A 27,634-nucleotide genomic window follows, 5' to 3' on the forward strand; every position below is an offset into this window, starting at 1 on the left:
AGGAGTTTCTGTTTATGTACCCAGGTACTCTAGAGGACACCAGCCCACTTTATCACATGAACCATTTCCTTCAGCCTGCTGAATTTAGTTTCACAAAGAAACAAAGCTTATTATAAAGGCATTTGAAAAACCATTATCTTAAATTCTTTTTAGAAGCACTGACTTTTTTTTTTGTTTTGCAACCATTTATATACAGTGTTACATAACAGCTCTGGAGTACAGTACATGCAGCAGAACATACCTGTTGAATATAAAATACTTTTCTTAAAATCTTCATCGTTGGAATTCTCTGAAGTCTAAATTATAGAATGCCCATTACTTTGAGAAAATGGTTGAGGAGTACAAATGTCTGCATATGTTGGCCACTGAAATAATCCAAGGCTAACTGGAATAATATTCATAGCACACCAGGAGTGCATAAATAATTTACTTACATTATTAAAATACAACCCATAAAATTCAAGTTCAAGATCTTACAGGATTGTCTATGTAAATCCTTGAAGTGGTTGCCTGGAAATGCATTGTGTCTTCTTTCTCTTTTCTTCTTTTTTCAAGTCCTATATAAAATGTTTAGTTGAAGTTTTTTCTTCCTCAAATGAAACGACCACCTTTATTTGTGCCGACTGCCTCTTCTCTTCATTGCAGCAGTGCACTGTGGACAGTACCATTTTCCTTTTGGTGCTTCTGTCAACCCAACACATCCATAATGGAACCATTCGATTGGGCACTGGAAAGCAAAATGGCAGAGAAATAGTTTTTAATACCTCCAAAGACTACAGAGTATAATATGCCCACTAGACTGAATATTAATAATAAGATTCATGGAAACAGAACTTTTAGATCTAGGAGCTGATTTACAGATCACTGAATCCAACTGATAGGTTTCAAAGATAAGGAAATGGAAGCACAGAAAAAGTATGCATCTCTGTTAACTCAGAGGTTCATGTCATCTATTTCCATGACCCCAAGCAATGAACAAAAGTTCACTTATTCTCGTTAAGCTAGAGCGTAAGCTGATACCAACTTTCAAGGACAAGAAATGAGATGGGTCTCTCACAAAGAAGGTAAATACATTTTACAGATTTTATTTAATATTCAGCCTTATTCACTTCCTCATAAAATAGAATAAGCTGGTTGCAGTGAAAAACATAAAGGGATGCCCTGGATTTCCTCTCTGGGTAGATCTATTCCGAGATATGCAGAGAAAAGGGATTCTGCTCTATAACATATTAAGCAGTTCTACACTTCCACGGAAAATCTTAGCACTCAGAAGAGCGTAAGTGGGAATGAGAGGGATCAGAAAGTATGATGGGGTATTCACAGAAATGCATCATTTTCACTAACTGCCCGGGAGGTTACAGTAGTATTCTTGGAATGATTGGGCAATATTGTTATACAATAATCAGCCCACAAGTGATTCTAAAGGGGGAAATGGAAGGACAGTCTTTCTCTATCTACATGAACACATTGTTGGGACCCTGTCAGGTCAGGAGAGCACAAACTTTAATGTACCAAGCCAACCCTGCTCAATCTTCAGATTGGTTTAAAAAATTTTAAACTGCTATTTTAACCTTAGGATTCTGACATTATGGATTCTTCTTTAGTATTCCTCTGCAGGAAAAGATGAACAAAAGGGGCTGGAAGTTTGTGAAGGTGAGGAGGAAGTGAAATTACTAGAAAAAAGATTCTCAGCATCCAATAAAAATATATCTCTAACCAAAATTAAGCTTCCTAAAAAAAAAAAAAAGTAGGAGTTCTTTTCTTTCAAGCCTCCTTTACTTTTTATATCAGAAGGGGCTCTTATCAGCTGACAGCTGCAGAGTACAATAGAAGACACTACACTGATAGGAGGAAAATAACCTCATATTATACCCCTCCCCACGCCCGCTAGCGGCAGGCTTCCTGACAGAATGTACTGTCTTAAAATGCCGGTTTTTCAGGGCGCCTGGGTGGCTCAGTCGTCAAGCGTCTGCCTTCGGCTCAGGTCATGATCTCAGGGTCCTGGGATCGAGCCCTGCATCGGGCTCCCCGCTCAGCGGGAAGCCTGCTTCTCCCTCTCCCACTCCCCCTGCTTGTGTTCCCTCTCTCACTGTGTCTCTCTCTGTCAAATAAATAAATAAAATCTTTTAAAAAAAAAAAAAATGAGAGCTGGGGAAGTGCGACCGCGAAAGGTCGTGGAGAGAAGAACGTGCGCGTAAAGGTCTGTGCGCGGTGGCGCCGCATGTGGGGTAGCAGGCTGTTGCCGTTGGGGCCAGGATCCTCTACAGGCTGAATCTGGAGAGCCCCGGAGCCTGTGGCCTGTCATCATAGTAGCTAACTTTTATAGCGTGCTTCGCCATGCAAGCACTGAGTAAGCTTCACACGCGTCATTTCATTTGTTCCAACAGCTCTTTGAAGTGACACGGACTATCCCAGTTTTAAAGTCGGAAAAAGTGAGTCTCAAAGAGGTTCCATATCTTGCTCAAAATGTCAGGCGCAGCGTTTTAGAAGCAGAACTGGGTTTTGAATCTGGATGGTGTGACTCCTGAATGCTTCCTCATCACGTCTGACCCAGTGTTGTTGAAACTAGTCCCTGAGTTATATATTGCCTTCACTACTTTTGTCCAATTGCACTCTTGATTATTATTTTTTCTTTAAATATATATATATTTTTAAATATTTATTTATTAGGGACGGGGGAGGGGCAGACGGAGAGGGAGAGAGAATCTCAAGCCGACTGCAACCTCTGTCTTTGGAGGGGCTCGATCTCACACCCTGAGATCATGACGTGAGCCAAAATCAAGAGTGCTGCTTAAGCAGTGAGCCACCCAGGTGTCCCTAAATATGTTTTTAACTTATTTTAGAAGGAAACTTGTGCAACTCAACAACAAAAATAACCCAATTTTAAAATGGGCTATGGTTTGACTATTTCTCCAAATAAAATACACTTATGGCCAATAGTCACATGAAAAGATGCTCAACATCATTAGGAAAATGCAAATTAAAACCAAAATGAGGGGAAAAAAAAAAAAGAGGGGCATGTGGATGGCTCAGTTGGTTAAGCGTCTGCCTTAGCCTTGTGTCATGATCTGGGTGTCCTGGGATGGAGTCCCAGGGTGGGCTACCTACTAAGCAGGGAACCTGTTCCTCCCACTTGTGCTCTCTCTTGCTCTCAAATAAATAAATAAAATCTTAAAAAAAAAAAAAAAAAAAAAAAAAATGCTGGTTTATCACTGTGACAAGTGAACTGGATTCTAGTAAACACAGTATTATTTAGCAAAGAAGGTGGAGGATGTTTCTAATTTTCATACAACATAACACCTTTTGAGATTTATAATGTGCACATGAAACCATAAAACTAGCTTTAAGAGAGTTAAACTGGGAACACATGAAGTGACACTACCCTGTTTTGGAGAGAAATATTCTAGCATTAATATAATATAGTTAATGTAACTGCAGACCTGTTTTCTTAGACTGAGAGACACCGTAAATAAGAAAAATGTTCAAGTAATAATAATCTGTGATTTTTTTCATTCCTAAATAGAAAAATTTAATACTTACATCTTGGTTATCACAGCCCACCATCTCGCCATAGGATACCTAGTTAAAATAAAAGTAAATATTTTTTATTATGACTATACGATAAGCACCTAAATCCAAATTGTTGATGATACTGTTAGAAAACAGAGGTGAATATACAATTGCATTAAGAAATAAGGTACATAGTTTTTTAATAAAGAGTTTATAAAGATTTACAGCTTTTTACTAAAAGGTATTTTTGGGCAGGGGCACCGAGGCAAATACACAGAAATTATGTACCCTTTGAAAATCTGAAAGAACCTTGACAAATTACCTTTGTGGGTGGTTTCTTTTGTAAAGACTTTAAGTTTCTTTTTTGGTTACTTAAGGTTTTTACTTTTTCTTTTACTTTGCTTTACAAGCAAAGTATTTATAATGTACATGACATTTCTTGGGTCACGCTGGGTCATTTATATTTTTGCAGTCAACAGTAGAAACTTCTAAACTTATAATCAATTTACTATCTGCCCTTTCTCATTTTTCTTTTTGCTGTTCATCACCAGCACTTTATAATACAACTTTGTAATCCCTGAATTAATTTAAGTTCTCAATGGACTGAGAAATGTTTCAGTCAGAATTATAACTAGATAGTATACTACTTGATTCTCTGCATGAGTGAGCATATCCGTATATGGTTCTATACACACGAACAACTTCTCTGGTTAAAAATTTTTGGGGGGGGGGGGACTCAGATTTTTCCCTCAAAGCTCTACAGATGTATTTCATCAACTAGTTTTTGGTGTTATAGATGGGAAATCTAGGGTGAATCTGATTTTGTTCTTTTGTAGGTAATCTACTTTTACTGCCAGGATCTTTATAGAACTTTCTTAATAACTAATATTAAAAAATGTTTGTCAGGGGCACCTGGGTGGCTCAGTCATTAAGCGTCTGCCTTCAGTTCAGGTCATGATCCCAGGGTCCTGGGATCGAGCCCCACATCCAGCTCTCTGCTCAGCAGGAAGCCTGCCTCTCCCTCTCCCACTCCCCCTGCTTGTGTTCCCTCTCTCTGTGTCTGTCAAATGGATGAATAAAATCTTTAGAAAAAAAAAAATGTTTGTCAGGTGACAGGAGAAAACCTAACAAACTTCTAAATGGCAAATTCTTAGCAGCAATGTCCACAATAGCCAAACTGTAGAAAGAGCCAAGATGCCCTTCAACAGATGAATGGCTAAAGATGTGGTCCATATATACAATGGAATATTACTCAGCCATCAGAAAGGATGAATACCCAACTCTTACAGCAACAAGGATGGGCCTGGAGGAGATTATGCTAAGTGAAATAAGTCAAGCAGAGAAAGCCAATTATCATATGGTTTCACTTATTTGTGGAACATAAGGAATAGCATGGAGGACATTAGGAGAAGGAAGGGAAAAATGAAGGGGGGGAAATCGGAGGGAGAGATGAACCATGAGAGACTATGGACCCTGAGAAACAAACTGAGGGTTTTAGAGGGGAGCGGGATGGGGGGATGGGTTAGCCCGGTGATGGTTATTAAGGAGGGCACATACTGCATGGAGCACTGGGTGTTACACGAAAACAATGAATCGTGGATCACCACATCAAAAACTAATAAAGTATTGTACGGTGATTAACATAACATAATAAAATAAAATTAAAAAAAAACAAATGGCAAATTCTCAAAAATTACATTGCCAACTTACACCATTAAACACAATAAACTGCAGATGGATTAAGTTTTTTTTTTTTTGCAGATGGATTAAAGATTTAAACGTGAAGAAACTGAAGTATATCAAGAGCTAGACAAAGCCATTTGCAAATGGGAAAAAATGCAAGATGCATTTATATGGGGAAAAGGCAAGGAGGTAAGCCTATACCCCACAGCTGACTTCATAAAGAAAAAGACTGACAGTCATTACTCCATAAAACTGGAATTTCAGAATTAAAAACAAAACAAAAAAACCTAAACCAAGCAAAGTATTTATAATGTACATGAAAAAAATGATTGAAAAATTGGCCAACACCAATGAGTTAATTCATAAAAGAAAAAATAAAAATAGCCAAAAAAGCATCCAATTTTACTACTAACATAAACTGAAATGATTGTGTGATATAAAACTATCAGATTGGTATAGGGTTTTCAAGACAAAATAGTATCCAGCGCTGGACAGGGTTTAGGAAACAGGCATGCTCATCAGATTTTGCTAATGAACTTCAGAAGGTAATCTGGTAGTCTGCAACAAATATTTTAACTTAATTTTATTTCTAAAAGATTATCTTAGAAATTAGATGTATAAAATGGGTTACATAAAAAATGCCTACCAAAATGTTATTTGTAATCTCAAAAAAATTAAAACCACTAAAAAAACCTATAGCTAAATATTGGTTTAAAAAGTTACACACAGTATAACACATAACTGTGAGAAGATTAAAAAAAATTAAGAAAAACGATGTTCAGTACACATGACTTTGTGAAAACGTGTTACATATACTGTGATCCAACTCGTCAAATTCACACACATACATACACACACAAACACACATGTGTGCATCTGTGTGTACACAGGTGTAAGAGACTGAATGTTTGCACCTCTCCCCCAAATTTCTGTGTTGTAGCCCTACCCCCACTGTGACTATATTTGGAGATAGGGTCTGTGAGATGATAAAGGCTAAATGAGGCCATAGAGGTGGAATCTTCTTTCAATAGGGTCCGGTGCCTTTATAAGAAGAGACACCAGAGCTCTCTTCACCATGTGAGGACACAGCATGAAGGGGGCCCTCTGCCAGCGAGGAAAAGAGTCCTCACCAGGAATGGATCAGTCAGCACTTTCATACTGGACTGCCTAGCCTCCAGAACTGTGAGAAAATAGAGTTCTGCTGTTTAAACCACCTAGTCTGTGGTATTTTGTCATGGCAGCCTGAGCAGACTAAGACAACATGCATGTGGGGTATACGGTAGTGATAAATCAAAATGTCTAATTATAGGTTATTCCCAAGGGCTGAGATTATGGGTGACTTACACATTCCTTTATACTCTTTGTATTTTCAGCAAACGTGATTTTATAAGAAGCAGAAGAAAATTATAGAAGAAAGCAAAAGAATTTTAACTGGAGAAAAAAGAGCACGTTAAAAAATGAAATCGCTCTCTGTTTCCTATTTTATTCAGACTACGCTTGTATAGACATATCAGACTTTTACCTGATTGCAAATGCAATATCGTGGTTCATTTGGGTCATAAGTCCAATCGACCTGACTGTTTGAATCAGACTCTGGTACTACTGTTGTTTGTTGAGAGATTTCTTGTACGACGGTTGATGAAGAAGAACATGATGACAAGGAAGAGGAGGAGGAGGAAGATGATGACTGCTGACTTGAAGATTTGTTGTTGTTTCTGAAAAAAACAGCATCAGTTTTATTTGCTCAGCATCGAGAAGAAGTTACAGGAGAGTAACTACTAAATTAGTGGTATGAAATGAAATGACATTAAACGTGTAAATTAATGTTTAACATGAAGTTAAAATAACCTGATACACAGATTTAAAGGCACAACTCTTAAGAGCAACAAAGAGCAACTTTTTTCATAACAGTTTATTTTTGTTTGAGATTTTTGTTTATTTGTTTTCTGGAGAATAAAGATATTCAAAAAGTTTCTTTCAAACTATGTTTTAACGATAATTTTTTAAACTGTTACTACTTAACATTGACTTAAATTACAGGTAATAGTTTTAAGAATTAGCACTGGTTATGGCTTCCTGCCAGACATTCTTTGAATTTCTAAGCAAACGGAATACTCTTCATCAAAACCTAAAATACAAATACACAAAAGAAGTTGATGAAAATGAGCATGACCATCAATCAACATGTGAATACTTACCTGTGTAAGACAGGAAACAGTGTTAAAATTCACAAGTAATTTACTAATATTTATATGCTAATTATATTTTAAAAATAGGGAAATTTATTATCAGCAGTTATAATAAATTTGGGTCATTAAGAGGAATTACTTTTTAAGATATCTAGCACTTTTGTGATAATTCTAGATTGATCATTCCTTAAAAGATTTACTCACAGGAAATACAATACATTTAAAAATAAATTATGATGCAATTATTAGGTAATCTATTCTGGTCTACCATTTGAGCTTTTATTATGTCTGAATATCTAGCAAATGCAGATACCTGAAATAGATGGTACTAGATGCTGTTAAATTTTCATATTTAAGATAATGCAGACAATCATCCTAAGAGTCTCATATACAAAATCTAGGGGTAGTTTCATAATTTCAATTTTTGGGGCATAAGACCAAGAATTAAGACAATTTACTTTTAATAAAAACGAAGAGTTTTATTTAAAAAAAAATTCCCAGGATAAAATTTGTACTTTATACATTAATTTACATTGAACCACATGACAAATAAGAGGTTATAAAGGAAAAAAGCTCCATAAAATGGCTTATCTTAATGAACAAAAGAAAGTAAACAGAAGTCATTTATACCCAATTTAAGACTCTAGAAAGATTAAAGACTTTTAACACCTTTTAAAGATGTTACTCCTCCAAAGTATGGCAGTGTGAATGAAAATGTCATGCCTTCCTGCCTCCCCAAAGTTCATCCTGATCCATTATACCTACCTGTTTCGTATATCCAAGCCCGGCTGGATGCCAAGTAGACTGGTGCAGGGCATACTTAGTAAAAGTACAGGGCTACTGTACCAATGCAACTTACTTGCTCTTTCTCCCACTGCGTGAGTCGGCTGCTGATGAACTGGCGTTCTGTGTTAATGTAGTCATGAGTGCTGAAGATGATGAATAGCCAGCCGCTTCTCTGGGCATTGAAAATTCTTTTCCCAGCTGAAAGTCATTATTCTTAAACGCTTCATAACTGGCTTTCAGACTTGATGTTCTTCGTCCCTCTTTCATCTTCAACAGACATTCATTGATAATATTAATAGGCGTATATATGCAGCTTTTCTTATTCAGTCCTACTAGTTACAGTGTTATGTTGGTTTACCCAATATTTATTTTAATTTTAATATTAATTTCATCACTGTAATTTAAGCTGTTTTATGTAAAGATTTGAAATCAGTTTTTACACAGGGAGGAGCTACAGAATTGGTAACTTAATTTGGAATATAAACTGTACAGCAGTGAACAAACATAGGGTGGAGTGAGTTGTGAGGCACCAGGAGGGAGGACAAAGTACTGTCCTCACAGGTGTGTGGCTCACTGTCAACACCATGCACATCACGAACCGTCACTGTGTGAGGGGATCTGCATGAGCTTGCACGAATCTATTTGTTACTTTTCATGATCAATCAGGCAAACGAATGCACATAAGTTCCATCAAAGAAAATGTCAGATATCATAAAACCATGATTTAAAAATGAAACTATACAGTGTAAAAGAACTCCTTCTGTTTCTATTGGAGTTTGCCCACGATTCAGACAAAATGTACCTGCTATTTCCAAACCTTTTCCTTCTTACCTGAGCTGTGGCTTGAACTGCTTGAGCGGCGGCCATGGTAATGGCCCCTGCACCAGTTCCTGAAGATAACGAGCCGATATTGTAGGATGCCAGAGGTTGGGAGGAATTCACATTGTAAGCGTTGTTGGAAGAGGCTGTAGAATTATTATTTCGACATCCTATGTAGAATTAAAGAAGACATAAAAATGGTTGGAGAGAACATAATGTTAGTAAGCTTAAAATACATTATTTCCCAGTACAGATATAATCATTAAATTTAACATTTTCATGTCACTATAAAATTTTCATGTCCCATTTTTCCTTTTCTTCTTTCCCCATATGTGGACTTTAACCAAGTAAAAAATGTGTATGATTCGTTAATCCTGAACACTTTCATTTGCCCTTACTTTAACACAAACAAAAAGCAAACATTCCTATTTAAGATAATAAACTTACCTAGTGTATTTTCCTTAGAGGCATCTGATGTAAGCGTAGATAGAAGAGCTTCAGATTTAAACTTCTTTTCAGGAATATGATCTGTTGTTGTATGGTGAGAAGTCGGATTATATTTCCTTTCTGAATATAAATAAAGAATTTTTGTGTTTTTAAACTTTAGAGGACTCTGGACAAGATATAATACTTCCATTCAGTTATAAACAAGTACAGTTATGTTCTGAGTTCTTCATGGAATACAGAACAGTATGTTTTCCTGGAGGACAGGACAAGCAGAACTCTCTGTGTCACCTGTTTTGTTAAGAGGGGCCTTCCCACACATTTAAAAAAAAACTTCAGTAACAAAGTACTACAGATAACCCATGATGCACCATGATTTCACATATAACATGAGAAGAATTTTGTTTTCAAAACATTCTCTACAATTTTGAATAGTTTTCAACCAACCCTTCTTTCATATCAAAGTGATCTGCCACAAATTACACTGATACAGCCTTCTAGCTAGCTAACACCCAACCAAGCATTCATTTACTCACCAACCTACCAACCATCTGAGGCCTTCTCACATGCCAAACAGTAGGCTAAGCACAGAAAAAGCAAGGAGATAAAAAACAAAGAGCCCACCATCATGTAGTTTATCATTTGGCTTGAGTTATAACACTCTCTAGAGAGAATCAGGTATCTGTATGTAGGAAGTATATGCTGCTATTAATACCATACATTTGTCCTCAATGTATTCCAGGAAAAGCAAACACTCTACTCCCAAATCAAATATACTTTTCCCAAATGATGAAGGTAAATTTACCAGGAACTGTAAGGAAAAAGTAGATCTCACAAAATAAAAGGAAGGGAAGGATATTTTTTTTCCTCAGTTGGTTGTATGGAGCTAATTAAAAAGAATATACAGGTAATATAATGAATTTTTAATTGTACTGAAAATTTTAGCTGCCCTAAACCAAACTTACTTTCCACTGGAGTATGTGAATGAGCATGATGATTGTTCACTGGCTGTGAAGGAGTATCTAATTCCAAAGACCCTAAAAAAGAAATGCACAGAGATACATCTCCATTCAATGTCAATGCAGAACTTTACAGGTCGATCAAGTACAGGCACTCTGCACCCTCACCTAGCAGAGGACTGGCAAGCCCTGATGCATATGCCTGTGTCATTTTAGTCAAACATGTTAGAGAATCACCACTGCCAATTTCACCCTGAGCCAATTTCATCCTCTCTCTAAATAATATGTAATCCACTTCTTACTATTCACCTTAAGTACAAAACAGCTCAAGGCATGTTAATGTCTATTTGGGGAATTCAGGACAGCGGGTACCACATAAGTGGATGAATGGATATTATAAGTCCATTACCGATAAGATCTGAAAAACTCAAACTAGTTATACTGGGTTGAAGATCTTTCTATGTGAGATCCTAAAGTATCAGGTGGATGGGACATTACTTTATGAAAGAAAATTCTTTGATCGTTAAAATAATATATGATAGTAAACACTTCCTAAAAGAGGTTAGGCACAGAATCTCTACCGCCAAGCATTAAAATACTTTTAAAGAAGTTTTCTGGGTTTATCTTGATCCCTTGAGATGAAATTATGGCAGGGCATAGGGTGGAGCAGATTTTATAACTTGATTTCATTTAGTTTTGTGTGTCTGTGTCCTTACAGAGGATGCTTCATTAACCTTCCTGCAGTACTGAATAGGCATGAATTATGTTATTCACAGTTATTATTAGCATTTCAAAAAAAAAAATTAGAGCAGCTATAGAACATTTTGTTTCAAAATACTTACTAATCTCAGATAGGGTTTCCTTAGAATAAAAGTATCACAAATAAATTAGATTATCATCTGAAGTGATAGATCTACTTTTGAATACAAAAATGCAACTGTGGATACCAAGATGGATTCATGACTAGGTTGTTCCCCTATCCTAGGGAGTGTGTAAATATACACATAATCTAACACCATAAAGAAATTTTTCATCAGTATGTAGAAACAAGTACATGTTCTTGCTGAAGAAATGCATCAAGAAAAAAAAAAAGAATAAAGATAAATTATAGCAGGAGATCAAGTAGAACCTTACAAAGAAATATTAAAATGGCTTCTTACTGGTAAGAAAAAGTTTACTTCTTTGAGAAAAAGAGGAAATGCTTTGGAATCAACTAAAAGCTTTCTTACTAACACAGTTGAGGAAAAGCCTTAAGGCAGTTCTTAGGAAGAAAAAATAACAGCCTTGCTCAGAGTTTCAGTGCATCCAGCAGGGAGTGCAAAGTCAACACATTTAGTGACAGATGGTTAACTTGTTTCTAGATGGTCATATTTCTTTCAGTCTTCGTTCTCACCACTCATCTTACTAACATATACACATATGAAAAAACGGAATGACTTAACATGTGATTTTAATAAAGAGTGAGTGTACGATATCCTGTATCATCTCTCTCCGTATCCACAACCCAGACAGTTCTAGCTGCTAGAGTCCACGCTGTCCGACCCAGTTGCCACCATCCACAGAAGCGCAGGATCTGAGAAGTCTCCGTGGGACAAGCGTCTCCTCCGTGATTTGTACATGGACTGTCCAACATTGATGGAAAACTGTAAATTTTACTTACGCCTCTCTAATATTTCTGTAATTCCAGCATTATCAGCTTCCAGCTCCATTTTAAACTTAGCCAGTTCCTGATCCAGCTTTCTCAAGTGTCGATCTACCTGTTTCAAAGAAGATCAAAGATAACCACCAAAATTTGGGACACTATTAAAGTGTCAGTTTAATGAGGAAAACTAAATCTTTATTTCTTTTAGTGCCTCTGCTTAGTATCCTTGAGCAAGTCAATTAACCTACACCTCAGTATTTTAATCTATGAAATGAGGGTGCTAGATGAAATAATCTCTCAAGTCTCCCTTAATAAATTTGAAGTTTTAAGAAACCAGAATCACAATTTGTTAGAAAACATTCAGAAGAAGTGAGATGTGAAACTAAACAAAACTGATACTTGGGAACTGCGGGGGGGGGGGGGGGGAGTGCAGGAAGGTTGGTAACTTTTTATAGTATACCCTGGGATTACTTTCAACCTAATCTCCTCCTACTTATAATAAGGCTATCCACCACACTGCCATACTATAATAACTGTTACTTAGAATGAAGAATGAAAGATCCTTAGTCTATAAACAAAGAGGCTACTATATTCTATACATAAATTTCTCTAAGGCAGAAAAGTAAACCATTATACTTGTAAACATTTATGCAGAGGGTTGAAACAAAAGGGGTTTTTAGCCAGAAAACTCCATTCCCCAAAGAGCCTGGTTTAAATGGTTTTATTGCTAATACTACCGCCCTGGTGAAGGTGGCGAATTTTATTTTCTCATTCAACTGGAGATCTCTTGACTGATTTCAGAAAATTATATAATACCTCAAACTAGCAACAAGTGTTAATTTTTTAAGGTTAATAGTAAATATTTTTTCAATACTTTTTCAAATTTACCACTTTGAAGTGAAACAAAGAAAACAATTTTTTTGAAAAATATTGTTGTATTATTGACATCTTTTTTCAAACTCTAGATTCCCAGTGGATCATTGTTAAATAATTAAGAGGGACTTTCTTACAAATATCAAAGTGTCTACGATACATCATGAAAGCAAAAAAAAAATTAAATAAGAATGAAATAATGTGTACCTAAACTGAAGGAGAGAAGTAGTACCTAAATTGGGGAGAAAAGTAGCAAACGGCAATTTGTGTGTGTTAGATGCCATAAAATGTGGTTGGTGCATTAGATGCTCTTCTATCTTTTCTAGCCCTTGCTCTAATCTTTTGATATAGGTTACTACTGTCTCCATTTCATAAGTGAAGAAACTAAGGCTCAGAAGGGTTAAGTAACATGCCCAAAGGCAATAGCTAATGCATTATGGAAAAGGGATTTAAATCTGATCTAGTTGTAAGAAATTGGTCTTCACCATTTATACCTAACATTGCCCTCTAACTTCTGCCTGCAGCAGCCAACTGTTTTTTAACTCAGAATAATATAATTCAAATTGAAAAATAAGAATGTTTTCTTGTTATTTATATTTTGTATATTAACAGCACCCAGTGGGGTACTGGTTAGTGATTTTTCAATAATTTAAAACCCAATTTTCTGTCCATCTTCACACACAACTTATTTTTCAGAGCTTGGCAGAGTGTGTATTACAATATTTAAAATCCTATAGAGGCACGTATTATGGACAAATGCTCCTATTCAAAGAACATGCAGGTAATTGAGCATCCTTTAATGGAACCTCCCTTCCAATAATAAAGTGTGAACACAGACCTCAGTTATTCAAGAATATCTCTTACGTTGTCAAAATTTAATCTCAAGGGAAGTCAGAAAAAATACTCATATTTAAATTCCAAGACCCCTTAATGCAATGAAAATATTCCACCACCTTTATTACCTGCAATATTGAGAGTTGTGCTTGGCATTGGGTTAAATGGAAAATACATGAAAAATGAGGGAGAATCCCTGCTTTCATAGGATTACAATTTGGCTGACAAATTAAGATTTATGTGAGCTTTTTAACATAATAAATGTTTTTAAATATATATACCCTAGACATAGCAAATAAGCAACAGCTGGAAAAGAGTTAGAAGTAGTACATAAAAAAATACATATATAACCATGGGCTGTGGCAGACACAAAGGAGGTAAATGAGGTAGAGGATGAAGAATGAGACAGAAGAGACAGGAAGACAAACAAGATTCCCAGAGAAAAAAGAAAAAGCAAAGTATGGTGTGCCCTGTAACAGTTATATACAGTACAGACAGGCAGAGTGTTAGAATCTTGGTCAGGATAGAGTCAGAGTGAGATGAAGACATCATGTACCCTCCCCTAACTCCTTCCACCCCTGCACTGAAGAACTGCTTCAGTATATTAAAGACAGTACCGATAAGGGTTATTACACATGAGAGCATGGAAAATAATAATGGAATTTCCAATACTAGCAGCTCAGAAAAAGGAATGGAACCCAAAGATTTAATAATTCTAAAAACAAATACATAATTAAAATAAACAAGAAAAGCCTAAACCACATTGTGGTAGGCAGCTTTGTAAGACAGCTTCTAGTCATTCTTACCTCTGAATAGGTAAAAAAAGATGACGAACTGATGAATATTAGAAGCAATTATTAGGCAATGAGAATTGTTTTTCTTAGAGTCACTGCTACTGTACTAAATCAAATCAGAAGTTAGAAAGCTGACCACATGTTTTAACTCAAACTATGAAGCAGCAGAGTACTTCAACAGTATTGAACAGCCATAGCAAGAGCTCAACTGAACTTGCCTGAAACCCGCAGAGCGCATCTCCTCCGCCCCCAGGATTCTGAATGGGGGAAGCACCTATTCTGGCAGATTGCCATAATGGCCCCACAGGTATCAGGCAGAGCAAAAACCTACATTGCCCTACTCCTCCACACACACCTCGTAAGACTGATTTATAGTCGTAGAGAGGGTACTACTCCAATTGAGAGAGATTTTCCATTAACCACAGATTCCTAGCACAAGGCTGACCACAGAGTCTAATTATTGATTTATTCCCCACTTAATGTCAATAAATACCAGCCACAAAAGCTTCCTTATTCTACAGACCCAAATCACATCTCATAACCCCAAATATAACTGCTTTAATTCTAAATCAATTCTCTTTTTTTCTGACCTCTTCAGAGCCAAAGGAAATTCTGTCAACATTATTTGTTAACATCTTGATGATCACAAAGATAAGTAAGTCACACTTCATGCGTCCTCCGCATGAAACAAAAAAATCCTCATATTTTAACATTTTAGCATAGAGTTGTAATCCTTTATTCTTTCCCTTTTGACTTCTGGTCTCCAACATTCAAATTTTAACATGTGTCACTGGTGGACCCAAACTGAACTAAATACAGCTTTTCAAAAAGTTTCTACATGATTGATGGCTTCCAATACCATCAAATTCTAAAATTTAAATGTCTAGCTTGCCCTTTCAGAATGAGCACAAGTTATTTTATAAAGTTCTAAGGTGAAATCCATGGCAATGAGAGATAAATTTCTAACTGTGAAAAGATCTGGTAATAGTGAATAAAGAGGGTAAACTGGAGAAGAAAAAGCAACCATGATGGCAAATTATTTCTCTGATAAATCATGAAAATGATTCTTCACATCTCTGAATTATAATAGGTGAAAATTTGATCCACCTTTAGGCTGAATCAAATATTTGAGGCCTTAGCATATAAACTACATCTAATCTTCCTAAAAGACAATAAGGATAGGAGACAAGTCAAAAGGTCAAACTTACATAATATATTTCTTTAATCAGAGTATCAGATGAAGAATTCTCAAATTTATAGGTAAAATGTATACCTGAAATATAATCATCTCAGGCACAGGCCAGGATATAAAAAAGAAGCAAGTTCAAGGGTACTGAGCAGTGTAAGAGACTGCTAAAATCATTCAAGCATTAACTAAAAGCTCAAATTTTATCAGAGTATACATAAATCAACTTTATTAGGTATTGTAATCTAATACAGCCTGATGACAGTGACATCTGGCTGAGAAACACAAATAAGTGTTTAATGACTATGAGTATCAGGATTCTAGAAGGAAATTATTTTAACAGGATAGCCTTTTTTTTGTTGCTCATTTCCACTAAAACAACTACTGAAATAAATTTTCAGTTTGTTCTACTGAACCCGTAATTCCACCACAATCTCTTCATTTGTGGATATTTATGCAGTCTGGTTTCTTTCCTTAATAAATGAAGTAATCTGTACAATACTAGTCATAGGTATAAAAAGTGTACGACTGATTTTAAAAGTAAAGTATTTCAATAAAAATAATACAATGAAATACCACACTATGTAAAACACTGAGGGGCAAAATCAAACATAATTATATACTAAATTACTGTACATTAAAATCTGTAAAAATAATACATGCTTACTTGAAATTACCGTAACAACACAATGTTTAAGCAAAGGCATACAGACAATTTCCTCTAAGGTATACCTCACTCCTCTGTTTAAGGTGGCCTCCTACTCCTTTCAGAAGAAAAAACACTGTTTCCATTGGCTTAGAAGACCCTGCATGTGGTGGTTCCTGCCTGGCTCCTTCTCAGCACCACCCTTCTCCTTCCTTACTATACACCAACCACACTGGCCTCTTCTCTGCTTCAACCCTCCAAGCACTCTTCCACCTCAGACGTGGCACTTGGTCCATCATCTTCCTGAAATGTTCTTCCTGATGCTCTCTTCCCATGGCTGGCTCTTTCTCATTTTCCAAGTACCTCCTCAAATGTCACCTCCTGAGACTACACCACTCCTGCTGACTACATTCTTAACAGCCTCCCCTAGTAATTCCTTCTTTATCCCTCTCTCCGCAACATTTATTTTCTTCATAGCACTTATCAAAATCTAAACAAATCTTTACTTAATAGTTGCCTATATTCATTGCTTCTCTGTGTCATTACTGCCCACTTAGCAGCAGAGACTGCTCATAGCTGGAACTCTAGAATATTTGCTGAATGAATGAAAGTTATACTCTCCCACTATGTAGAAGTATATAAATAGAAGTACCACTGTCTATTGGATAAATGATCTATGATTAAAAATTACTGTAGTTATACATTTACACTACTTCGCACCCACTCACTTTTGAAGCACTTAGCTTTCTAAGCTCTCAAAAGTTAAATGTTATAGGAATTTAATTCCTCTTTCCTATTTATAAAGACTTTCACTTGGATATTTACTGTTGGTATTTTGGGGAATATAACTAATATGAGATGGTAAATCCATTTAGTAACCTCCCTATGAACAAGGCAATTAATTCCCTTATGCTCAACTGCAATTACTTGCGAAAGTAAATTTCTTACCCTCCAGCATAAAGTGTTCAAATACCACAAGCCACCCTGCAATGTGGTGCAGCGCACAAAGCACAAGCATTCCATGGAGGCTGTAGATTGTTTTTTAACATTTTATAATTACTTATTTGTGATAAGTGATACCAGTTTTTCATTTATGTTAATAGCATCAGATTAATAAATAAATTTTCCTCTTAAATAAATTTCATTTAAAAATTTACTTAGTAAATAGATGTACAGATGATATGGATAATCTAAAAACCTTGAAGGTGGGATGCAAGTATTAAGGTCTGGGAAACGCTGGACTGGATCACCTCGAAAGTCTTTTTTGTCCTTCTGTTCACTACTCAACTATCTATCGGGCCAGGCTCTAAGTGTACAGAATGATTAAGAACCTCACATACCCTCAAGGGCCCTGGTTAGGAAATCTAATATTTTTTATTTTATGAAAATAATACGGTTATTACTTTGTATAGTAAGGTCTAATAGTGTTTACTAAATGTTTTCATAATTTAAAAGGAATCTCTTTAAAAGCAAAGGAACTGAAAATAGCCAAAAAATATTTTGTAATTATAAAGTGCAAAGTATTTAAATAAAAAAGGTATTTAAATAAAACATGTGCCTCACAATAAGTCTTAATATTTTAAAAAATGCCCCTTTTGCTGAAGGCACATCTATACAGCCTGTTTTAGAACTTCCAAAATGAGCTTATGTATCAAAGAAAGAAATCTATCTAAACTGAAGAAACTAAAAAAATGGAGAACAATTTAAAGAGAGGGATACTGGAAAGATCTGAGCAAAGACATAGATTATAGGATTGTTTGGTCTCCTAAAGTGATTCTAAAGGAAACTAAACTAATTTGAATTACATTACTTTCACTTCTCTTGGTTTAAAGTCATACCTTGAAGAGAAGGGGCTATTTGCACTGTAGCCTACCCTTGTTTGTCCATCAAAACCAAGTCAATCTTAGCATACTAAAATGTGACTCTATTATCTTTTGAGAAAATGTCACTCAACTACAATATCTCACATAAAGAAGGACACCACTAAACTCTATCCCTAAGACTCATAACTTGGGAATCATGTAATGCCTTTTCTTTTCTACTAACCTATTTAGGTGATTTTGTTGAACAAATATTTACTGAGAAATAACTACTGTAGAGTCTGAAGACACTAAAATCTAAAAAAAAAAAAAAAACATAGTTCTTGACATTTATAGTTGGGGAGACAAACATACAAGCAAAAGGTAAATAAATAATTACCATTTAATTCAAATAATAATAAAATCATGGGAATAACAACGATTTGGAAGCTGGTATGATTCTGTTGAGGGGTAGGGCAAGGCACTAAGTGCTAAGTACCTACTCAATAGCCTCCTTCGTTACTGACAGACCCCCACACCCCTGGGGTGGCAATGTGCCCTGTTAAACAACATTTCAAGAAGCAGCTACAGGGAGCCAAGCCTAAGCAGAAGTCGGTAGGTAAGATTTCCAGAAAGACTCTTTAAAGGAACTGCAAAATATGCCCTTTTGAGTAATCCCCTACTGCAATTCTTCTTCTACCTGTCCAAAAAAGAGGAGGAGCAGATTAGAAGCAGCCCGGGACACTGATGATGTTGGGGTTGTCATACGAGCCCTGATCTACCTCCTCCAACAGATACTTTATATGAGAGGAAAATAAATCTTTTGTTTAAATCATTCTTTTTTCTTTTTTTCATAATATCGGAGTCCACATTGGGATCACCCATTGTAAATCACTCTTGTGTGACTTTTCTAAGTGATCAAATCTCTTCTCCTAGATATAAATGACATGAATATCAAGATTATTAAGGTGATTTTAGTAAAGAGACTGCACATGCAGGATTATGAAAGATGAAGAAAGTTTCCCAAGCAAAGACTGAAGGAAAAGCATGCCAGTCAGGTTTTTTTTTAAAAGTTCTTGAACTGTGGCACGCTGCAGAAGTGAAGAGGAAGGCGTAATGAGAGATATTTAGAAGATAAAATGAACAAGACGTGTTGATTAACTAAATGTGGGGAGGCTAGGGACAAGGAGGAGACGAGGATGACTTTCAATATTCCAATGTGAATCACTGGAAGATCAGTGGTTCCTGTGAGAGAAGGAAAAGAGGAGACTAAGAGTTAAGTCTTAATATTAATACACTGAGTTCCGGGGCCTGGGAATTCTCAGTTAAGATGAATAGGCTCAGAAGAGAAGCCTGAGCTTGAGGAATCATTAATGTATAATTCCTAAAACTAAGAGAACACCCGGAAAATTAATGGAGGAATGTTTCACAGTTTGGGTTGTGTGTGGGGCAGGGGGGAAAACCGGCATTTGACAGAACAGTTCTTCACCATGTGGCATTTGGTCTTCCTGGCCTCTGGAGTTGGGTAGAAGAAGGGAAGAGAGTTACCACTGAGTGAGATCACCTGAATACAGTAAAAAACAATGCAGGTCAAAGATAGTGCCCTGAGGAACAGTAACCTCATTATGAGTGATATCCACAGAGAAGGCAGAAGGTCACAAAGATGGGAGGACAATATAGACGATTAAGTCTCAAAAAAGAATGGATTTTTATATTAAGGATGTCATGATCACCTGAAATAGCAATTTAATATGGAGTGCTAAAAGAGGAAGGAACAGAAGGAGGGAGAGGAAAAGAAAAGTCACAAAAAAAAAAGGGAGAGGGAGGACAGAGGAAGGAATGGGAGAGGGAGGAAGGAAGGAGGAAGAGTAAAGGAAAGACAGAAGGCCATCCTGAAAATAACCGGGGGAATGGGGAAGAAACTGGGTGCCACTTGGAAGAGCTGAAAGTGAAGCAGTGCTCCAAGAAAGTGAAAAATTCCACTTACAGAAGATGGAGAGAACCTTTAAGGAAGAAGCGCGCATCCACCGTGTGGTGCTCTCACAAGCTAAGATCATTTTATAGACATGTGTACACATCGCCTGTAAGGCACACATTAATATTGCTATTTTATAGATAAGAAAACTAAGGTTTTGGGATTAAGTAACTTATCCAAAGTCCTGCTGTCAGTGAAGTGGCTGAACTCATGTCTGTATGGATCCATTATGGACACTTGCTTTTTATTACATTTCGTTCAATTCATTACATCACCTTCTACTACCTCACTCCCTAGCCTAAAAAAATCTATCCCCCTCAAAGAATTTACTAAGTTTTATTTTCATTCTATGTTTATCCATATCTCCGAGTGAACTGCTTTTCCCTCAATACAACACCTAATCCAGGCCCCAGAGCTTCTGAATAAATTCTGTTCAAAACTCATCTCATATCCTCTAAGAAATTAACAACACTCAACGTGAGTTAGTTCAGTTTTTTACCAGATACTTAATATTTAACTGCATTAATCTTTATTACATGCTTCTATACAGGCTCTTCACTTTAGTTTGTGGGCGTGTCTTCCCAACTAATTTACCGACACCTTGAGAACAGAAGCCATTTACAGTATTGTCATTTTGTTCCTCCGTTATATGCAAATAAAACTGCATTATACAAAGCACAAGAGTGAATAAACAGTGTGGTTCATAAATAATGGATAGATACATACCAAAAATCCACACATATTTAGAAAGAACATACTTATATTATACATATTTTTCTAAATGTATGATATACATTGAAATTTTTTAAATGTATAAAAGTACTAAAATAACAAAATATAAACAAAGAGCACAGCCAAACAGCTATAAGATTTAAAAAGCAGGTAGTCTCTAAATAAAGACTGACATATATACTCATTAAATATGAGGAGCAATGTTACTAAACAAATTTCTCTTGGATTCAAATATAAATGTCTTTTTCTGTGTTTATAGACATAATTCAAGACCAAAACAATTAAGAACTTTTCTTTCCAATTCCACAGTAAATCAAGCTATACTTTACTCTGCCTTTCTAAAGGCATTTTATCTTTTATCAAATTGTTTCAAAATCACTGCATGAACAAAAGAGCCTAGGTTATTATAGCCATTAAAAATTTCCACTGTATGAGAACAAGGAAACATTTCCTATGGCATCACATGACAAATGTTTTCTAGTTTTCTGTAAGCATTTACAATGTACACCATATGTGGTATGTACCTTTTATCTTGTGTCTTACCAATAACATTTATATTTATATATACTTGTTCAGTAATGAGACTGTATCCAGATAAGATTACAAAAATAGATATGAAATCTATATGCTAAAGTTGGCCATAAGTGTCCATTTGTTTTTAGCTTTAACTTGCTTTGAGGCAGAACCAGAAATGAGTATTTCCTAAAGTATATAGTTTAGAAGATCCTTTACATAAAAGAGAGCATCATAATTATACCACTCTGAGAAATACTGCCTCTGTCTTACAGTGATTTCAATCTTTTTCAAGTACTACTACAGCAAAAAAGAACCTTTTTTTAAAGTTTAATCAAGTGTTTCCCATTTTTGCCACCTGAGCCAGTTGGTGAGTGCTATCTATCTGACATCACTTTATAGATAGTTGAGTACTATCTCTTAATACGGACTCAAATGATTCTCTTCTTCATTTAATTAGGCAACCAAGAAGTCTTGTCAAAACAGTAATCTTATGTGTATTTTACCACAGAAACAATCTCAAGATGATTTATCAGGTAAGTAAATATACTACCTTAAGATAAGGATTAGTAAAATAAATTTAAACACCAATTCTTGTTAAAAAAAAAAAAGTCTAACATCAGCTAAAATCTAACAATGTAAATTTGGCTAAAACGTAAGGTTTTTGACTGTTGACTAAAACTGTGGACTCTGACTCTTCTCCACAAAGAAACCAAAAAATAGACACTGAAACCTCAAATGAAATGGGATCAAGAAAGCAATACTTCAAATTTAGTCTATTCTTCCTATTAACATTTAAGCCAACAAAACTTAAAACATAATCCATAATTTAAGTACTTATGGCATAGTATGCACATTAATTTTACTTACCAAGTCATATATCTGATTTGCCAATTGTACCTTCTCATCTGCATCTTCCAAAGCTTTATAGTAATCCTGAATAAAAACATTTTCATTTCAAGAATAAATTAATAATTTAAAAATGTGTATTCAGCACATATAACTGCATTTTCATTATCATACCTTATACTCAATGTCAGTCATCCTACATTAGCAATAAAAACCCAGTTAAGGATAGGATGGGGATGGGGTAGGATTAGAAATTATGTACAATGGCCAAGAATTAAAGGAAGATGTTTAGCATTCCTGAAAAAGATATAAGTAAAATTAAATACCAGTCCAAGTCTAGCCTCTAAACTAGTAAAAGTTATGTGAACTAATAAATATTCTTTTTCTTTCAAAGAAAACGTTACAATTTATTTAATTTATAAAGAACATTTGCTCTCCCCATTTTTAAAACTTTTTAATCAAAGTATAACTACTGAAAAGATTCTGGCCTGCATGTCCCTATTTTCCAATTGTTCTGGAACTCTCATTTTAAGTTAGGGATTAATTCATACAATTCAATCTATACTTTAGATTTCTCCTCAGTATAAAGCAAATCATTTAAGAACAAAAACATGATTCTATCAATTTACATGGAGAACTACACTGTTAAGATAGACAAGCTGTACTACACCAAAAACTTAATAGGTTAAAGGGATGAAGACTGACTTTGGGTTGCAGAGCTGACCCTTGAACACTGTGTCCCCCATGTGGTTGAAAATCCATATATAAGCTTCTGACTAAAAGCTTAACTACTAACAGCCAACTGTTGACTGGAATCCTTCACTGATAACATAAACAGCAGATTAATGTGTATTTTGTGTATTATGTCCTTATTCTTACGATAAAGTAAGCTAGAGAAAAAAACGTTGAGAAAATACATTTATAGTACTATACTGTATTTATCAAAAAAATCCACGTGTAAGTGGACCCATACAGTACAAGCCCGTGTTGTTCAAGGGTCACCCGTACAGAGCTGCTATCTGTACTCATATACACCAGGCCTCCAGGTATCTTCCAAGCCAGGACCAATTATGTGCTTCCCCCCATGTGGCAAAATAAAGAAAAAATTCTCTCAATCTGTAGTTTCAAATTTCTTTCTCAGTTGATTTTTGAACAATTCTATGAAGGTTGGGGATGAGGGAGCCATTATTACTCAGAGATATTAAAGAACCTGTCCAATGTCACAGAGATAAATGGCAGTCACAACCAAACCCAGGTCTTTTATGTAGTTCTTCCAATGTATCCCAAATACACTAGGTTATACATTTAAAGCAAACCTTGGGAAGAGATCTGATACTCATTCTAATCTGGAAGAGACCTGTAAGTACTATAAGACTAATCAAAATTCAAGGAATTCTGTATTTCTAGGCTCCATTCATATACAGATTTATAGTTTTAAACTAAAAGACTTTTTGTGATCCTTTCAACACTTAAGATTGTGTTCTTCTGTGATTCTACCAACTTAGGTACCTAGCAATATGTAAAATATGCTTCAAGGTCAGCTAATTCTCACCCCAGTTTGTGGCCAAAATTGGAAGACAATGTCATATCTGTGAAGACAAGGCAACCTTAATTAGCTGTAACCAGAATAAAATAAAAGAAAAAAGTGGACTTTTTTTATGATTCTGTAATTCTCTAATAAAAGCTGATAATTTTTGAAACAAATTTTAAATTACCAAAATGATTAAAAATTCCTACATCTGAAGCTCTAAAACACAACAAATTATTTAAATCCTAAAGAGCCATTGATAACTTTCCCTCATTTTGATATCCAGAAAACAATTTCATTTTAAAATATCTTTCTCAGAGGACCCCAATATTTACTGATAGATCATCCAGAGTGTTGAACATACTTTTTTGATGGATGCCATTTGTTCTTCTCTCCACTCCGGTTTATTTTTCTTTGCATTCATAAAGAATTCACTGACTCTTTGTTCTAGTTGATCCATTGCATCTATGACATAATAAAAACATTTCATATTTAGATGACCAAATTCATACACTAAATATACATGCTTTGATTTGGGGAAAGAAAAAAATATCTGACAACATACACTCTTTCACTTGGCCAATAACTTAAATATGTCATGCTTTGATTATGTAAATGCTTTAATTACTCTAGTTAAAAAAAAAAGTTACAATTTTCTCTGACAATTTATATTTGTTGTTATGTCAAAATTTTTCCAGTAGTCAAAGTAGTCAACAACATATATAGGTTCTATACCATAGTATTTCAATAGTACAGCCTTTGGGTCAAAAGCTAATGGTATTAAATCAGCCAAATGTACCAAAGCACAATTTCTTATTAAGAGTACTACTAGATAATCCTCACGTTTCTTTTAATAAGAAAAAGTAATAAAAAGATTTTAACCTCTCACTATATGGCATTAAGCCCCCCATCATCTCATATCATGACTGAGAGTAGAAGGTACATCATTTGTTCACTTATACACTATATTATTTATCCTAGATAAGTTTTTCCCTAAGTGTGTGTCAAGAATAGTCATCTCATTCCATGTCTGCTAAAAAAGGAAAAGTTAAAAAAAAAAAAAAGTGATTCTGTTGCTATGTAAGTGAGGGAAAACCTTTTGGAGATTTTTCAAGGCAATAATATAATAGGTTTTTAAAGATTCTAAGAAGTCTTACAGTTAATTTTTTAAAAATTTTCCTTTGTTTAAATAAGCAATTTCTAACTTATTTTACAAAGAAGTCTCTTTTATTAATCCATAGTACCTATTAACTTTACAAAATTCTAATTATTATAAAATGCAAGTTTATAAAACCTCTCATTTATATAATCTAAGTACAAATCACAAGAGAATTTAAAATTTGTAATAATGAAGGAGAATAAAATAACAGTTACCCTTTATTGAATTTCTACTTTGTATTGGATACTATAAATTCTAATTTAACTGTGTTATTTTAAATCCTCAGATGATTTTCATTTTATAGACAATGAAAACCATGGTCAAGGTCAAAAAATAAGTCAGTAAAACTCTAATACAAACTCAGATCTATCTGACATCAAAACCCGTAGAAAACACTACTTTAGCATTTTTTTTTAAGATTTTATTTATTGATTTGACAGAGAAAGAAACAGAGAGAGCGGGAACACAAGCAGGGGGGAGTGGGAGAGGGAGAAGCAGGCTTCCCGCGGAGCAGGGAGCCCGATGTGGGGCTCGATCCCAGAACCCTGGGATCATGACCTGATCCGAAGGCAGACGCTTAATGACTGAGCCACCCAGGCGCCCCTACTTTAGCATTTTGACTACATTAAAGTTAAAATGAATTTTGTGAGCAAGCTAAAGAAATACACAATTCAGACTTCTACACTACAATCCACTGAATAAAAGAAGGCTTCCATATCATATCAACTTGTATTAAGCATGGCCACATGAAACTGGCAAGAGGCTGAGAAATGTATATTCATGAACAATGGACATGGAAGTGCATGGAGGGGTAGGGGGGTAGAGAAGCAAGAGGGAGAAAGGACAGGTCCTTAACTACTTCAAGGAATGCTGGTTCTCTGATGTCTTTCCATGATACCCCTTTCCTCCCAATCATACCCCAAAACCCAGATCTTCCTCCACCTCTACTTTTCTAAGAAAAAAACCTGGCAGCATGAGAAACATTTTATGTATATAGCCTAAACATAGCTGGAATAAATGGGACCAAGAAACATATTATCTGGGGATAGACCTCACGAAGGCCAGTCATTACTATCATTTAGACAATTTAATTAAACAAATCTAAACAAAGAGAGTAACATCCAGCCATAAGGGTACACCTAATTGTACATTTTAATTATGTACCGTATAATTCATTTCGCACTCTTAATTTTTAATATAGTAGCTCTACAAGATAACTGTAACAGATATATTACATTCATTTCTTAAAGGGGAAGGTTTATGAAGTTCTTTCTGAGCATGGTGGACATATATTTGTACTCATTTTAAGTGTAATTTTAAGTGTAATTTTGCTCTAAGTATTTACCTTCTTATCTCCAAAGGCACTGACTCTTTACTTTCTTTGAACCATAAACCCCTTTTTAGAGACTTCACAGAAAAAATGATCAGATAAACCAAATACCACTCTATGAAAGAACAAGGTTAATTTTGGGAAAAAGTAACCAGACTACCAAGCTATCACTGATAGAAGAAAAAGTCAAAATTTTTATTACAACAGATAAGAAGCTTTACAGTAAAATCTATTTCCCTCACTCATTTTGATTGAAAAAATATCATCCTGTTGACAAGTGAGAATGTATCCTATAATGTGTAACTTTTCAAAATTTGACATTCCAAGTTCACCAGGGTCACTAAAGAATCGCATATGACCTATGCTTCTGTATTTTCCGCTCTTGAAAATTTTTTAATAGAACGAACTTTAACAAAAGTATAAATGCTGAAATCTATGTTCCATACGTAAGGGCTCAAGTCAAAATCTTCTCAACATTTACACCGATGTGCATTAAGACATATCTACGTCCTCACTGAAGGTACAGAAACTTTTATTGCAGAGTCTTGAATTCGAGAAAGGAACACATACACGTGCCCTAGTGCCTCCTTCTCTTGTAAATGCAAGGAGAAAAGTAGCGTGGAAAGCAAGAGGCAAGATTCGGCACTGCCTTTTCTTTTTTACAACTCCTTATGCACTAGCCAGTGAGCCGGAGGAGAGTCAAATAGCAGAGGCGATGAAGTCGATGGCAAGTAAGTCTGGCACTGAACGCGCGCGGCCAAGACGGGCAAACGCGCCGACTTACTCTGCACCTGCAGGTCCATCTCGCGCATCTCCGTGAAGCGGTCCCGCAGGTCCATTGGAAGCTGCTCAATCACTGTCAAAGGGAGAGTCCGTCAGAGGGGCGGGGCCAACGGCGAAAGTACGCGCTTACGTCGCTGCGTGCGTGCGTGCGTCGGGGGGGTCGAAGGAGCCGGCAGCCCACAGCGAGGCTGCCAGTTACCGTGAGAAAGAAACATCCCCCGCCTCCCCCTCCCTCCCGCCATCCCGCCTGCCCGTCCGCTCGCGCTCTTGCCCGCCCGCAGGTCCCACAGACGGCCCCCGCCAGCGCCGCCCACTCACTTTCCAGATAGTCCTCTAGGTACAACATCGCGGCCCTTAGAGCTGGGGGAACGAGGGGGTCCAGGGGTTTATTTGTGTCACTCGCTGTCGCCGGAGTTTTGTCCCTTCCAATATGGCGCCTCCGCTAGCAGCACCCGCTCAGCTTCGGCGGAAAAAAAAAAAAAAAAAGAAAGAAAAAAAAACCACTTTGGCGCCTGACGGCGCTTGCCTCACTGCCGCCCGGAGCTGTCATTGGTTGGCTGAAGCAATGACGTAGGCCGACGGGAGGCCGCCCCCGCGCCTT

At 36.0% G+C, this 27,634-nt stretch overlaps 1 protein-coding gene across 1 annotated transcript; it reads right to left on the reverse strand.

The window, feature by feature from the left end:
• Positions 1-174: 174 nt before the first annotated feature.
• Positions 175-27,518, reverse strand: ING3 (inhibitor of growth family member 3). The gene is made up of 12 exons (XM_032401701.1): positions 27,352-27,518; positions 27,035-27,106; positions 24,126-24,226; positions 22,255-22,320; positions 12,051-12,147; positions 10,397-10,468; positions 9,435-9,554; positions 9,000-9,157; positions 8,242-8,435; positions 6,716-6,908; positions 3,541-3,579; positions 175-727 (listed from the first exon to the last, which is right to left on the reverse strand). Exons 1-12 carry the CDS (start codon positions 27,377-27,379, stop codon positions 611-613), a joined length of 1,257 nt encoding a protein of 418 aa, XP_032257592.1. The 5' UTR covers positions 27,380-27,518; the 3' UTR covers positions 175-610.
• Positions 27,519-27,634: the final 116 nt, after the last annotated feature.

Source organism: Phoca vitulina, unplaced genomic scaffold, assembly GCF_004348235.1.
Source record: "Phoca vitulina isolate PV1807 unplaced genomic scaffold, GSC_HSeal_1.0 scaffold4, whole genome shotgun sequence".
Lineage (NCBI taxonomy): Eukaryota > Metazoa > Chordata > Mammalia > Carnivora > Phocidae > Phoca > Phoca vitulina.